The sequence below is a fragment of the Phyllopteryx taeniolatus genome, chromosome 12 (assembly GCF_024500385.1).
Source record: "Phyllopteryx taeniolatus isolate TA_2022b chromosome 12, UOR_Ptae_1.2, whole genome shotgun sequence".
Taxonomy (NCBI): Eukaryota; Metazoa; Chordata; class Actinopteri; order Syngnathiformes; family Syngnathidae; genus Phyllopteryx; species Phyllopteryx taeniolatus.
Genome location: NC_084513.1, coordinates 9,699,143 through 9,715,481, shown reverse-complemented (window position 1 = coordinate 9,715,481; position 16,339 = coordinate 9,699,143). Strand labels below are relative to the sequence as shown.

The window sequence follows — 16,339 nt, the reverse complement described above, 5'->3', positions numbered from 1 at the left end:
AATCTGCAAATGCTTGACACTTTATAATTGTCATGAAAATGTTGTATCTTAAACACAGGGGGAAGAAAGTGCGGATGATAGGTTTCCCCACACGTGAAGAATCCACTTACCAGCACAACAAATCCATTTTCCTCATTGAAATTAATTGAAATGCAATTAATCCGATTTGAAGCCAGCTCATAACTTTCATTTTGGCTCGCAGCACAAAGCAAAAATATCAATCAAGTGACAGCACGTAACTCGAAAAGCTCGTAAGTGGGGACACTCGTACGTCAAGGTACAGGCCATTGTTATCTCATGACACCATCCCCGCGTATATATTTGGAGTCTACGTTAACAATAAAGGCCTTGCTGTTCCGATACTATTTAGAGGGGGCAGCGTATGATTCGCTGACAGCTTATCCACAGGTTGGCTACCCTGCCATCTTTGTTTACTTTACACACACACACATGACAGTATTTATAAAGAATACAGATCTGCTTATGCAAGACACTGAAGCAATGAGATGTGTATGCGGATTAAAATGATATGACACAACAAGTTCATAACCCCCAACTTTAATCATTCTGCATCCATGTGTGCCTTGGATGCATTGCACTGCGTGCATGCATGGATGCATGCATCGCATGCATGGCTATTGGTTTACTGTGGGAATCCCCTACGTCATTTTCGCTTCCACGCTCGAGCAGCAGCTTGCAAGGAGACGCATGCATGCATACATCGAAGGCACGACTGGAAGCCATCGCGCTTACCTTTGACGCAGAGGCAAGAAAAAAACAAAACACCTAGTAAGAGGATGAGGACAGATCATGCTCTTCTTCTTCCCTCCTTGGAGCTCGTTATCCCCGCAGTCCAAATGAGGCGAGACGGGCGGGGTGCAGCCGCGGTTGCTGTGGGCCCCTCCCACACCCACGCGCACATCCATCCGCGGAGTCACGTAGAGCGGGGATGGATGGATGCTTGTAAAAAAATAAAAAATAAAAAACATACAAAATAAGTCGTAGGATGACGTAGTGGTTCCTCCCTACTGCAGGTTTACTGAAGTTCTCTGATGTGGATGCATGCATGGAAACATGACAGCGGTTTTTTTGGGTCGCCACATGACGTCTTCAGGGGTTCCTGTGCACCACTAGCAAAAAAAAAAAAAAAAAAAAGAAAAAGACAAAAAAAAGCTGGTGGTTGCCGCAGAGCGCGAGAGCGCACGGTTGGCAACACAATGACGCCCCCTAGCAGGCCACTTCAATGACGTGCAACAAGTCTTTTTTAAAAAAAAAAATTTTAATTTCCCATTTTATATTTAATGATCATAATTAACCATCATTGTTTTATTATGTTGTTTTGTGTTACTTAATGTTGCATGTATTGCTCATCAAGTCTATACATATATATTTTTTTAAATGTTTAAAGTATTTTTATTTTTTATTATTTCTAAATGTTTTTATTATATTCATATTTGTTCTAATTAAAGTTCTAATCCATATTACAGATACAGTATCATAAAGTTTCATAAAATTGCACCCTCTATTAGCCAATTGGACAACGTGAAACAATTCAGATTTATAAAATATATTTTGTAATATTAATGATTTGTTTAATATATACATATAGTGTAGTATATTTGTTTGTTTTTTTGGAATATTTTTTGGTTTTAAATGATTTTTTTATTATTATTATTATTTCATAGTCCAGCTAAAAAATGCTCTTAACCATTTTCAAAAGAGTTTTCACACAATGTTTTAAATACCAATTACTTCTATATAATACTTTAAAAGGCACATAATATTTGTCGCGGTTTTATTGGGACCAGTATGGTGACAGAAGTTTGCACCTCCAAAAACGTTAGATCATAGTTCATCATAGAAAACCCATCGCCACACGTTAATGCTGAGGACATTCATTTATAGTAATTTAGCACAAATAAAAGATGTTATATGATCGAAATATTGCACGATAAGCAGGAAGATACAAGTTTATAAATCACAACACATTTACAAGCAAACATTGTTATGGTATTCATCGTACTTATATCATAACATTTAGATATCCCAATCAGATAAGGAAACGTTTATCAAACATCCAGCGTGATCAACCCTTGACTGGTCACAAGTCCATCACAGGGCACATATAGACAAACGACCCGTCACACTCACATTCACACTGAATCTAAGAAGCATGTTTTCGGGGGGTGCGGGAGGTAGTTGGAGGAGTTCCTTGGAGGAATCATAATAAAAAAATGCAATACGTGCAAACTCCACACAGAAAGTCCAAATCCCCCAGTATTTCTGGGAATATTGAAAGGTTTAGTGGACAGCATGTCTGGCTCACAGTCGAGAGATTCTGGGTTTGAATCTTAGCTCATGTTCTGGTTCAGGGTACTCGGGTTTTGTCCGAAAACATGCATGGTAGGTACACAGAAGACTAAATTCTCCATAGGTGTGAAAGTGAGTGCTAATGGTTGTTTGTCGAGAGGTGCCTTCGTGATTGACTGGCAACCAGTCCAGTGTATATCCCACTTCTCTCGACAAAAGTCAGCTGGGATCGGGTCCGGCTCCCTGGAACTCTCAACAGTGACTGAAAATGGATGGATGGATGAGAAATAACTGAATCACCAAAACACTATGACATGACAGTGGCGCATATCATTGTCATTTTCAGGTCCAGAGTCTTTCGAAGTTTATCACACAGCTGCAATAAAACAATGAAACTCTAATGCGTTATCAATGGCAGTTGTGTAACCAGGAACTCGGACGAAAACACGAGGGCTACGACAGCTGCTCTGCCTCTCAATCCATTCCATTCCAGCCACCATGAAGTACTTGTTCCTCGCGTCTCTGTGCGTTACGTATTTGTACGATATCCTGAGCAGTGAGGTAAATGGTGGGGAGGTCTTCATGCTTCTCGCAGGGCCACTTCCGGACCACCGGAGCACGGTTCAGGCCGAGAAGGTGTTTAACTGCGGTGGTCCCATCCCTTCCGGATCCCCACGGTACTTTGACTACCTTCGGAAAAGAGGTGTAACCCATTTCCAAGTCCCACTGTCCTGGCATCGACTCCTACCATCAGGTATAATCCTGGTATATTTCCCCCCTTACTTTTTTACTGTATGTGGTAATCTTGTGAAATAATTGGATGGAATAAATACAGTGAACCCTTGTTAGGTTATTCACAGTTCAGAATTGCCCATGTGTCATGTCACGAACGTTTGTGCTCGTGTGTCAAGTATGCTAACTAATACTATTGATGAGCCTCATGTGAAAGTGGTTAATTTGTGTTGACTAATTGAACTACCGAATACAGTTGTTTACATAAAATGGGTTCATGATTTTGTGCATACAAGATGCATTGAGTTGATGCTTTGGACCACAGTTAACAAATGCATCCAAATGGAATACTGGTTTGTGCTCTTTAACTCTCTACCTTTCCATGAAAATTTGAGCTCCTGGAGAAATTAGAAACCCCTTTTAAAGTGCTTAGCCGCCATCTTGAGGTATCTACAGGCAATCACAAACCCCCTTTGAAAATGGGTGGGGGGTATCAATTACTCGCAGAGTTTTGCTTTTTGTGGCAGGGTGCAGTCCCTTCTTCCCTGTAAAGTTTTCTGAATCTGAGTCTGAATCCTACCCTCAGGCCTCCCCAGCCAGCCACAACAAACTGTGCTCAGCTACTACCGTACTCTCCTGAATCAGATCTTGACTGCGGGTCTCCAGCCTCTCGTCATCCTTCACGGATCCACAGTGCCGGAAGCTCTGAGGTCAAAGTTTGGAGGATGGGAAAGCCGAGAGCTGCAAGGGATGTTTGTACTCTATGCAGAGTTTGCCTTCGGAGAGTTTGGGAAGCTCGCCCGCTCCTGGGTGATAATCAGTAATCTGGATGAGGTTTGGCGAGAGGGACCACCACACGATGAACGTTATCAGCAAGATCTCCTCCTGTTGATCCAGAATATTTACCAACTTTACCATGGTAGCTTTGGAGACAAAGGTGAAAATGAGTTAGTAACCAAAATGGTTGACTTCCTGTTCAATTGCGTGGTTGAGACGTTTTCGCGTGTCCTGTTATGGAAGACGTGTCCACTCTGGTAGACAATTAGATGCAAAACTCTGGTGTGATGTATGTAATACATGGTGGATAGCTCAACCTAACCCCATAACACCTAAAAAAAAAAAACTAACCCGTAACCCTAACCACTAATTTTAATATAACCCCTGGCCTTGTGCCTTTACACTTCCGTATTCACAGGGAAAGTTTCTATTGGGTTGAGAGCAAGTGACATCGAACTACTTTCGCAGATCCGAGATGCACTCAGAGTAAGAGCCATCATCTGCACTTTTTTTTGTGGTCACTATAGAAATCATCTTCAATCCCGTAGTGTCACTCCAGTGTGCTTGGGAGCTGAGAGACAACAACACGTGTGCTAAATTTATGTATCTCACGTTTTGTATAGATGGACTTTTTGTTGGTGCAGCTTGAGTCCAACTGCGCCTCCGCATTTAATTTGATTGAGGAGCTGACCAGGTTGCAGGTGTAGTCATCGTACAAAACATTTTAATTTATGGATTGATTTTTTTATGCTCTCATATGTCAGACTTACTTCTTGTGTTGTAGATGCCCAGTAAGGATGTGCCTATCCTGGTATACAAGATGACGGTCTGTGATTGTGCTGACAGTCGGTTCCAGGCTTGTCGTAATTTCTTAAAAGGTAAAAGTAGCTTAAGGGTACATAAATGAATTGTGTTCTAGGGAGACCTAAATATGATCATGTTTCAGAGCGTGTAGTCCGCCCTTGGCTTAAAATTAATTAATGGCTCTTCATCCAGTCTAGCTGCCAAGTCATGAGCAGAGCAACTTAATGTGGGAGTGTAATTATGTAAATTCACCAAATTGTGATGACACAATTCCCAAAATTCAGACTTTTTAGACATCATCAGCTCACAAAAGATTGACTTGGTTGTTTAATTTCACACTTCATTGATGGGCAGGCACTCCAGTGACCCAACGTTTTGCATGCCAGACAAAAAATGTCAATTTTCCGTAAGATGTCCCATTTAAATACATCTAAGAATAGCAGCTAGCAGACCTGGAGAACTAAAGAGCAGTTTCTAATATTTTTCTTCATTGAGGTACATGCGTCTGAATACATACTGTAGATGACAGATCATCAAGTCTAATGAGTTTTAAATCGCTACAATAAACATTTACAGTGCAATAATTATGACTCTTGAACTCCTTACAGTGCTCAACAGCAACAATATGAAAATAGAAGGATGTGACATGGTGGACATGTTAGGAAAGATGGATACGGAGGGTCTGTCTACCAGGTAAGACTTTATATTGAGTAATTGCTGTGTTTATTATAAATTTTCAATTATTGAATTGCATTTTGTTGGCCTAAACATGCCTGAAAAACCCACAAATCTTTGAGAGTGCATGTATTCTGGTGGAAATGTATGTTTTAAGGGTCAAAAGTCACTCAGTGGTGCCCGCTGGAAAGTTAGACAAAAATCAACTACACACACACCAGTTTCACAGATCAACACAAAATTGGGTGGTTTTGTCTTTTATAACAGGATAAATAATAAAGTCTCAAGGAGCCATGCCTGAAATTGAACAGGAAGTCAGATATTTTGGTTTGAAGTAGCTATTTTGGGAAAAATTCCAGACCCCGTACTTTGCTAGAAAGTTAGAAAAATATGAGCTAATCAACACAAGATAGGGTTCACCAACAAGTCCTAGGGACCCATTCACCAAATTAATCTGGAAGTCAGACATTGTCTTTTCAAATAGCAATTTTAGGAGAAATTACAAACCTTGTACTTCGCTAGAAAGTTGGGGGGGGGGGGGGGGGGGAATCAGCCCTAGACACCAGTTTCACTGATCAACGTGGAATTTGATGGTAATATCTATCTAACAGGATGCACAAAAAACGTCTCAAGGACCCATCGACCAAATTGAACAGGAAGTCAGCCATTTGTGTTTCAAACAACCATTTCAGGCAAAATTCCAGGTTCCAGATTTTGACAAACTCAATTAGGGAATTCACCCAAATGAGACCCAGTCAGAAGCAGGTATATAACCAAGACAGATTAACAATGCTAAAATGCCAAGACATTTAATCTTGGAGCAACATGGTGTCAGTGTTGCCTTGTTTGGACCAAGAAAAAAAAGAGCCCTGCTTGCAGTATAAATGTGTTTTTTTTTTTTTGCAGCATTGGTGTCCTTGGATATTCTAGCGAAATGACCAACAGTTACCAGACTGTCTGGGATAAGTTTGGTGTCCAGCTCGAGTCCGAACGCGATATTTTCCTTAATAAATTCTTCCCCTCGGATTTCCAGTGGGCCACTTCCAGTGAGTCCTTCAAAGTGGAAGGAGGCTGGGCTGAAGGTGGGAAGGGAGAAACCATTTGGGATCGCTTCGGTCATGAAAATAAAGTTTTCGATAATCAGACTGCTGATCAAGCTTGTGACAGTTATCACAAGGTAGATTACGATGTGTACCTCCTTCGAGGCCTTCAAGTCAACACCCACCAGTTTTCCATCTCGTGGGCACGTATTTTCCCCTCAGGATATCGAAGGAGTCAGTCTCATAAAGGTGTACTCTATTATGACAAACTAATCAATGCTCTCATTAATTCGGGAATACAACCGGTCGTCACCTTGTACCACTGGGACCTGCCCCAGGACCTCCAGAATCAGGGCGGATGGACCAACGCTTCCATTATTGACGCCTTCAAGGACTATGCGGACTTCTGCTACTCCACATTCGGAGACAGGGTCAAGATGTGGAACACGTTCAGTAGCCCTTGGGTAGTTAGCCACGCTGGCTATGGGGTCGGCGATCACCCCCCTGAAGTCCAAGATTATGTTGTGGCTTCCTACCAGGTAAGAGTTTTCACAATTTAAGACAGTTCCAAGGTGTCATAATACTGTATAAGGTTTCTGACATTACACAACCGATAAAGAATTAATGCACACTTTCAGCTCTGGTCAAAATTGCACAGTTAAATGGCAAGTACGGCTTTGGTTACTATGACGACTGGGGATGGAGCTAGGGTGTTGTGAGGAAGCGTGGGCTACTCAGAGTTGCAAATTGAGCAACTTTTACAACCCCTCTAGTGACATTTTTGTTTTAAGTTGGCAAGCAACAAATGTAGCAATATTTTTGGGGAGACTTGTATGAGTCTCCCTCCAGAGCAGAAGTCCACCCCTAAGTGTCCAGACTCCAAATAAACTGGACGTGCATGAAGCCATCGCTGGGTAATTTAATCATGTACACCCTCCTGCCCTGCAATTGGCTTACCCACCATCCTAATGAAGACAAGCGCAAGCATTTAAAAAGTCAATTTTACATAATATGTCCCTGTGAAAAAAGCAGTCAACAATGGTGTTTTGGGGGACAGAAACATTTCAAAACTGCTTTCACTCTTTTGTTTTCCAGGTGACTCATCACTTAATCAAGTCCCACGCCGAGGCCTGGCATGTTTACGACGACAAATACAGAACCAAACAAGGCGGCAAGGTGGGCATCGCGTTAAACTCCGACTGGGCCGAGCCCTTGGATCCCTCCAGACCTGAGGACGTGGTGGCAGCGTACCGTTCCCTGCAATTCATGCTAGGATGGTTTGCTCACCCTATATTTGTGGACGGAGACTACCCGGCAACTCTGAAGAGTCAGATTGACAAGAAAAACAAACTGTGCCCTCATTCGAAACCTGCGATTCTCCCAGTTTTCACTCCTGAAGAAAGTCAACGGATCAACGGAACAGCTGACTTTTTTGGACTAAACCATTATACATCGCGGCTGATTAACAGCAGTGATGGTGGTTGCGCCGTGGGTCCGCAAGGGGTGGGTGACTTCCAGACCCATGTAGACCCATCTTGGTCCCGTACAGCTTCGGACTGGATCTATTCAACACCCTGGGGGCTGAGAAGGCTTCTTAACTACATCGCTCTGGAGTACTTAAACATTATAAAAGTGCCTGTGTACATAACAGGGAACGGCATGCCAACAGAATTTGGCGGGACGCCCCTAAATGACACCAGTAGGGTAGACTACTTAAGGAGGTACATCAATGAAGCTCTGAAAGGTTGGTCTCAGGAATTTCTTCTAATTATTTCAGTATTGCTCTACTTATTCAGAGATAGGGATAGGGATCAAGCCCTGCCACGAATAGCAAAAAAATAATAAATGAATAAGAAAACTGTATAAATGATGCCCCTACCTTAAAGTTGTTTATAATTGCCTATTTCCGTAGTTTAATCTGTAAACATACCACAAAGTATGATCCCACAGCACACAGGAATTGAAAAGTTGCCTGCTTTCAAGAAAAATTGTTGTATTTATAACAAATTCATATTTCTCTGAGAAAAAAATGTTGAACAGAAGAGTCAGATTTTTTTCAACACATTTTTTTTTAGAATCTTTACATGAACAAAGATGTATTTTGTGGTGATAAATAGTCAAAACCTTACAACAATAATGTTTTATAAAATTGTATTTGTACAAGATAGATATTTGTTTGACAAAAAAAGTCATATATTTTCAAGATTCAATATATTTTCAAGAAGTGGTATATTTTTTTTTAGATAAAAAGTTGTATTGTTTAGATTATAGACATGTTCCAGAAATTCTACTTTCAAGATGAAAGTTTTTTTTTTTTCTAGCTATACAAAATATATTTTTGTAATGCAAGATCATATAGTGTATTTTCTAGAAAGAAGTTGTATGTTTTCGAGATTGCGATAGGCTCCATCTCCCCTGGACAGGATAAGTGGTATAGAAAATGGATTGAGGGATTTATGTACTTCCTGATTTTTAATCATGTTTTGTTTCATAGCAAGACTCCTTGACAGGGTGGACGTGCGGGGGTTCACCGTGCAGTCGCTAATGGACGGATTCGAGGGGAGACAAGGCTACAGCCAAAGATTTGGGCTTCACCATGTCAACTTTGAGGACCCGGACAGACCTAGGACCCCCAAACAGTCGGCGTACTTCTATTCACAGGTTATAAAACAAAATGGATTTAGTAGTAGACGTGGGCGTGTTTTGAAAGTGACGCAGACACAATTTAAACCTCCCTTAAAAGCGTTAACTCCTTCAGAGGTTCCATCCAAGTCCAAGGTTACATGGGAGAGATTTTCCCAACAGTCCAAATTCCACCGGAAAATCTACCACTATGGCACTTTCCCACCAAATTTCACCTGGGGAGTATCGTCTTCTGCTTACCAAATTGAAGGTGCCTGGAATTCCGATGGGAAAGGACCAAGTATTTGGGATGTGTTTACCCACAAGCCAGGTAGTATACCGGGTAACGCCAATGGAGACGTGGCCTGTGACAGTTACCACAGATTCCGGGAGGACCTCTACATGCTGCGAGCTTTGGAGGTTAAGTCGTACCGATTTTCCTTGTCCTGGTCCAGGATCTTTCCTAGTGGTCTGCGAAGTTCCCTCAATCGAAAGGGTGTTGACTTTTACAACAGCGTTATTGATGATCTTCTGGTAAATGGCATCACACCATTGGTAACGCTGTACCACTGGGATCTCCCTCAGGAGTTGCAAAATATTGGCGGCTGGGAGAGTTCAGGCATGATCGAAATTTTCGCTGATTTTTCTGATTTCTGTTTTTCTACCTTCGGAGACAGGGTCAAGTTTTGGATGACTTTCAATCAGCCGTACACCATCGCGTGGTCAGGATACGGACTCGGACAGATTCCGCCAAATGTTAGGAAGCCAGGAAGTGCGCCATATAGAGTTGCACACAACCTCATAAAAGCCCATGCCAAAGCTTACCATATCTACGATGAAAAATACCGCAAATCCCAAGGTGGTCAAGTTTCTCTCGCGCTCAATTCTGACTGGGTAGAACCGAAGGACGTCCGCGTTCTCCGTGAAGTGGCGGCCGCCGACCGTGCGATGCAGTTCCAATTGGGCTGGTTCGCTCACCCCATTTTCAAGAACGGCGACTATCCCGACGCGATGAAGTGGCAGGTTGGAAACAAGAGCGAACTCCAAGGTCTGGCGGAGTCCAGACTGCCTAAGTTCACCGAAGAGGAAAGGAAGTACATCAGGGGGACCGCTGATGTGTTCTGCTTAAACCACTTCACCACAAAGACAGTAAGCCATGCCACGGCTCGACTCACACCGCCATCCTATGAATACGATCGTGACCTGACGGAAAGAGAAGACGCGGATTCGCCAACCACGGCCATCAAAAACCAGAGAGCTGTGGCCTGGGGCTTAAGGAGACTCCTCAACTGGGTCAAAGATGAATATGGAGAGCCGGAGATTTACATCACTAACTGTGGGGTTGCCACAGAATCAAAGACAAAGTGGGATGACTCCGCCAGGGTGTTTTATTTCAAAACCTACATTGATGAGGCTCTCAAAGGTAACGTAAGCTATTTTTTAAATTGACGTAGTATTGCTTTGAATCATTTTCAACGTCTTTATAGCCTATGATCTTGATGCTGTGAAGGTAAGAAAATAAATGGTCAGTCATCTATTTTCAAGGTAAAAAGTTGTATTTTTCCATGATTTAAAGATATATATATTTTTAGCTACAAGTCATTTATTTTCAAATTAAAAATGGCATATTTCTGTGGGGAAAAAAAAAAAAGTATTTTTTGAAAAAAGGTGTACCGGTATAGTCTTTCGAGATTAAATGTCAATTATTTTTTAGATCAAAGTTATATATTTTCAGAGGTAAAAAAAAATAGAGTCATATTTTTTTTTGATTCTGGTCATATTTGTTGAGGAAAAAATGTGTATATTTTCCAGGAAGAAAAGTCATTTTTCCAGATAAAAAGTCATTTTTTTCCAGGAAGGAGTTATAATTTTTCAAAATTGTCTTTTTATTATTATAGTCATGCCTTAAGCGAATAAAATCGGACACTTTTTATAAAAAAGTTGTGTATTTTCTCGACGAACTCATGATATTACGAAAACACTAGCTCTTCGAGTAAAAAGTAAAATAAGTAAAATATTTTGAGATAGAAAGTTGTAATACAGTAGTTTTAGATTAAATACAAGAGTACATTGTTTGAGATGAAACGTTGCAATATTATGAGAATGAAATTGTATATTTTGGAGAAAAAAAGAATGCGTTTTTGAAAAGAAAAGTCAATTTCAGTGTGTAATATTAAAGCCAATATTGATGAGTTAATGTCATATAATTTCTTGGAATCTTTCTTTCCACAGCTCTTTTTTTTAAAATAATTTCCTCCAATTTGACAGCCTCCGATTTGGACGATGTGAAGGTGAGAGGCTTCACGGCCGCCTCTCTCATGGACTCATTCGAGTGGCTCGACGGGTTCAAAGTGGGATTCGGCTTGCACCACGTCGACTTCGAGGACCCGAACCGCCCGAGAACACCCAAGTATTCCGCTCATTTCTACCATAGAGTCATCAAGGACAATGGATTTCCCACACCAGAGGATGAAAAAATACTTTACGGAAATTTTGCCAAAGACTTCATCTGGAGTACTGCAACAGCATCATATCAGGCAATGTTGAAAAGTGACATGTAAAGCATACTTTTGTGTGTTTTCCTGATGTTTCGCATTGACTGCTTCTAGATCGAAGGAGGATGGAGGGCCGATGGAAAAGGTCTAAGCATTTGGGACAAGTTCGCCCACACACCGCTCCGAGTGTTCAACGACGACAACGGGGACGTCGCCTGCGACAGTTACAACAAAATAGATGAGGATGTTTCAATGTTGAGGCAACTCAAGGTGACGCATTACCGTTTCTCCATATCCTGGCCAAGGGTTCTTCCTGATGGCACCACCAACAACATAAATGAAGCTGGATTGAGTTACTACAGTCAGTTGGTGGATGCCCTGCTCGATGCAAATATCCAACCTCATGTACGTAGAAATCGAAGTACCCACGAAAGTTTTTATTTTATTTTATTAGAATTAGGGCTAGAGTGTAATAGAAAAATAACTTACGTTATGAGACAAAGGTTTTTAAACATTTTACGAAAATAATGTCCATAATTTTCCAGATAAAACATTAAAAATGTTCAGTTAATGGTTTGGTTATTGGATTTTTTTTCAAGAAAGTAAGACTTGATATATCACATCTTTAATCTCACATACTGTATATACAATATTATTTTTGTAGTATATATATTTTTTCTTTTCAGTGTGGCACTAATACTAATAATAAACTAATCATAAAAGTTTTAGCTTTGCATCGACCGACCCTATTTTATCGTCTGTGCCGTTAGATCACTCTGTACCACTGGGACCTTCCTCAAGCTTTGCAGGACATTGGAGGCTGGGAGAATGAAACCATTGTGCTCAAATTCCGGGCTTATGCCGACCTCATTTTTAGCCGCCTTGGTCACAAAGTCCAATTCTGGATTACCATTAATGAGCCGTACAACATCGCCAATGTGGGTCACGGCTATGGAGCTGCTGCTCCAGGTTTGTACATCTAATGTACCTCATTCACATGAGGCATTATTTTATGGAAATTAGAATGCAAATCATCTTTATTGTCATGACACATGAATATTCTCTAAATTAGTACTCTGCTTTTAACCCATCACAGTGGAGAACACAGCAAACACACAGTTATTAAGTTAATTTAAAAAATGGACTGAAGATAATTTTTTTTTTTTAGCAAGCCTCCTCCAACTGTGTCATGTGACTGCCTTTTCTCGGGGTGTCACGTTATTTCCATGATATTTAACGGATTACCATTTGTTTGTCAGAGACACACCCACAGTACATCTAAGGAGCAATCATCTTGGTCTTAAATGATTAATAATTATTAATTAATAGTAATTCTTTATCTTTTGTATAGTTTGACCACATAATGTCAGTGACGTATTATGAAGACTAAGCATAGCGAGTACCGATACCAGGTATCGATATGTATATATATATATATATATATATATATATATATATATATATAAACATGTTAGACTTCATTTTGGTGTTGTAGGGCTATCGCAGGGCCAAATCGTTGGTCGTGGATTATGTCACACTCCAAGAAGTTTTGTCACTCCCGACAAATTATGTCGGGCCTGATCATGTGTGTCACAAAGATAGAAACGTCTTTGATCACGATTATCTGTCATTGTGTTTAGTGAAATGTTATGTATCAAAAGTATTAATGGTATTGGTAATTGTTGTGGTATTATGCTGGTATCGGTCTCAAAAATTGGTAGCGAGCATCCCCAATGAAGACACCTACGAACTATTTTAAATTGTGAAACAAAACATGTCAAGCCCTTAATTTCCTCCTTTATTTACCATCCAGGGATTAGTTTCCGACCGGGCACGTTGCCGTACATTGTGGGCCACCACTTGCTCAAAGCGCACGCAGAGGCCTGGCATCTGTACAACGACAAGTACCGCAGCAAGCAGGGCGGAATCATCTCCATCACCATCAATTCCGATTGGTCCGAGCCCAGGAACCCTTATAAGCAGGAGGATGTCGATGCTGCAAGGCGTGTGGTGCAGGTACCATGTTAGATTTTTTTTTAACCAATTTAATTAGAGATTTAACTAGAAATGTGCGGAAAGATTTGGGGTTTTGAATCTGGGCTACGCCCTTCCCGTGTGGTTTTCTCCTGGTACTCCAGGTTCCTCCCACATTCGATTTTCCATAGGTGTAAATGGTTGTTTGTCTACACGTGCCCTGCGATTGCCGACCATTCCCGGGAGTAGCCCGCTTCACCACCGTCTTTCATGTTATTGCAGTTCTACATCGGCTGGTTTGCACACCCTGTATTTAAGGGAGACTACAGTGATATGATGAAGACGATCATTCAAAAGAGAAGCCTCGAAGCTGGGCTGCCCAAATCTCGGTAATCTCAACTATTTGTTTGGAAAATCATAAATTTGACGGGATGATTACTCAAATTTCTTTTTTTCCAGGCTGCCTGAATTCACCGCGGAAGAGGTAAAAAGAATCAAAGGTACTTACGATTACTTTGGATTCAACCATTACACCACCGTCCTGGCCTTCCCTGTGGATTACGGGAACCTTCAGCACTATGACGCCGATAGGTAAACCAGTTCAGGCTTTGGTTTCCTATATTTTATTACCGTCTCCATTTTCTGTTGTGAATGTCAGAAAACCTTGTATGAGTATTCCAGAGGCGCGGGAACAATCGCAGATCGCACGTGGCTGGATTCGGGTTCGTCTTGGCTCAAGGTCTCGCCATTCGGATTCCGGAGGATATTAAACTTCATTCAGGAGGAATATGGAAATCCTCCTATTATCATCACAGAAAACGGGATCTCGGAGCGTGGGCCGGTGGATTTGAATGATTTCCACAGGAGTTACTACTATGAGAAATACATCAACCAGGTTTTGAAAGGTGAATTAAACAAACATGCTAACAGTAGTCTGGTTTTAGCGAGAACTAATTCATACAATTCTAATGTCCTCATAGCTTATGTACTGGATGGCGTGGATATTAGGGGCTACACGGCTTGGTCATTGATGGATAACCTGGAGTGGGCCACGGGATTTTCTGAAAGGTTCGGACTCTTCCACGTCAATCACTCAGACCCCAAACTTCGTCGGGTGTCCAAGATGTCTGCTGCCTACTACGCCACCATCGTCACCTGTAACGGATTTCCAGAACCCGCTACCGGGCCGCATGAGTGTCTAAACCACGAGGTGGAAGGTCAGTTTGATTGATCGCCAGTCAATTGCAAGGATAGAAAAGACATCAAATTTCTTCTGTCCATCTTCTGTACAGGCACCAGTGTGCCCAGCACGTCTCCTCCTTCCGTCAACACCGTCAACTTCCTGGGTATCACTCTCTCCGCCGGTGATGCAGAGATTGGACTGTACTCACTGTTTGCTCTCTTTATTGTTGCCTTGCTTGTTGTCACTTGTTTGTTGTTTTGCTTCTTGAAGACAAAGAAACATTCTGAGGAAATCAGTAATATTCAATCAATACTCAATAGTTAATCAAATTTTTGTAACCCATAGCATAGACTCCCCAAACACCAGGCCGTGGACCGGCACCAGGCAAAGAAGTCAGTGGAAAGTTATTTAATGGCCAAGTCAATCGCCTGACCTTAATCCGATCGAGCATGCATTTCACTCGCTGGAGACAAAACTGAAGGGAAAATGCCCCAAGAACACGCAGGAACTGAAGGCAGTTACAGTTAAGGTCTGGCAGAGGATCATCAGCGATGACAATTCAGCATCTGGCAATGTCTATGTGTTCCACACTTCAGGCTGTCCTTGACTGCAAAGAATTTGCAACCAAGTATTAAAAAGTGAAAGTTTGGAAAATGGATGGATGGATATATTTCCAAAGGTGCTATTGACATGAAATTTTCAATTTTCGCCAGATGTTGGGAACAACCCAAGTAATCCATATATACAAAGAAAGTAGTACAAGTAAGATCAGAAATGATGTGTAATAATGTGAAATGACAGGGGAAAACTATTGAACACATGAAGGGAGGAGCAAAAGGGCACGGAAAGCCAAGAAAACACCTAAAATCTATCAATAATCAAACAGAAATCCAGCCCCTTGTCAGTGCAAATGAATATCAGCTGGTTCAGTCCAAATTGATGGCCTACAAAAAGGTCTCATTGCCAGGATGGCAATTGGTTACAGGTGCTTCTAAATGTTCCAAACCAACGAAGAAGCGGTGAAAACCAACAAAGAAGAATGCACACGAAGACGCGCCCGCGGCCAACCCCGCCAAAATCAATGACCAGGCCCCTTAGCGCAACACCCGGAACAAGACGAACAAAGGACGACTCACGACGCGCCCTCAGCTAATAACTTCTAATTCTTTATGCTTTGTGTATTTTGAAAATAAAATGTCAGAGATGTTTTATGAAGACACCTATGAACCGTTTTAAATTGTGATAAAATGTGTCAAGCCCTCAACAGGGACATTCCCGTTTCCTTAGGGGTGAGCTGGAGCCTTTTCCAGCTGACTTTAGGCAAGAAGCGGGGTAAACTGTGGACTGGTCACCATCCATCCATTTTCTGAGCCGCAGGGCACACACAAACAAACAACCATTTGCACTCACATTCACACCTAGGGGCAATTTAGAGACTTCAATTAATCGACCATGCATGTTTTTCGGATGCGGGAGGAAACCTGAGTGCCCGGAGAAAACCCACACAGGCACGGGGAGAACATGCAAACTCCACACAGGCGGGGCCGGGGATTGAACCCCGGTCCTCAGAACTGTGAGGCAGATGCTCTAACCAGTTATTCACCGTGCCGCCGACTGGTCACCAGTCGTTCACCGTGCCGCCGACTGGTCACCAGTCAATCCCAATTTGTTCACACCTATGGACAATTAAGAGTCTTCACATAATGAAATAAATCAATGGTAGAGTA

General features: G+C 41.7%; 2 protein-coding genes across 5 annotated transcripts in view; one reads left to right on the top strand and one right to left on the bottom strand.

The window, feature by feature from the left end:
* hecw2a (HECT, C2 and WW domain containing E3 ubiquitin protein ligase 2a) overlaps positions 1 to 1,115 on the bottom strand; it is a 42,699-nt gene extending 41,584 nt beyond the window's left edge. Inside the window, exon 1 of the mRNA XM_061792549.1 lies at positions 754 to 1,115. The gene's annotated coding sequence lies outside the window, so the exon portion shown is untranslated. The remainder of the gene's footprint in view (positions 1 to 753) is intronic.
* A 1,605-nt stretch (positions 1,116 to 2,720) lies between these two features.
* Positions 2,721 to 14,936, top strand: LOC133486842 (lactase/phlorizin hydrolase-like). 4 transcript variants are annotated; one of them, XM_061792573.1, is made up of 18 exons: positions 2,726 to 3,064; positions 3,629 to 3,979; positions 4,238 to 4,305; positions 4,443 to 4,520; positions 4,604 to 4,697; positions 5,232 to 5,316; positions 6,205 to 6,877; positions 7,434 to 8,082; positions 8,833 to 10,383; positions 11,229 to 11,497; positions 11,570 to 11,860; positions 12,226 to 12,424; positions 13,269 to 13,471; positions 13,712 to 13,818; positions 13,889 to 14,020; positions 14,111 to 14,334; positions 14,410 to 14,646; positions 14,722 to 14,936. In XM_061792573.1, the coding sequence occupies exons 1-18, from the start codon at positions 2,809 to 2,811 to the stop codon at positions 14,934 to 14,936; spliced, it is 5,682 nt and encodes a 1,893-aa protein (XP_061648557.1). In that variant the 5' UTR covers positions 2,726 to 2,808. The 4 variants fall into 4 exon arrangements, with proteins under 4 accessions (XP_061648559.1, XP_061648558.1, XP_061648557.1 ...); XM_061792575.1 differs by lacking the exons at positions 14,410 to 14,646; positions 14,722 to 14,936 and having other exon boundaries at positions 2,721 to 3,064; positions 14,103 to 14,329; XM_061792574.1 differs by lacking the exons at positions 14,410 to 14,646; positions 14,722 to 14,936 and having other exon boundaries at positions 2,721 to 3,064; positions 14,088 to 14,329.
* Positions 14,937 to 16,339: the final 1,403 nt, after the last annotated feature.

Bases quoted from the DNA above. Each gene is read 5' to 3' on its own strand.
- LOC133486842 (XM_061792573.1), top strand. From the start codon at position 2,809: ATGAAGTACTTGTTCCTCGCGTCTCTGTGCGTTACGTATTTGTACGAT. The intron at 3,065-3,628 runs GTATAATCCTGG...TCCTACCCTCAG, and splicing joins GCATCGACTCCTACCATCAG to GCCTCCCCAGCCAGCCACAA. The intron at 13,472-13,711 runs GTACCATGTTAG...ATGTTATTGCAG, and splicing joins CTGCAAGGCGTGTGGTGCAG to TTCTACATCGGCTGGTTTGC.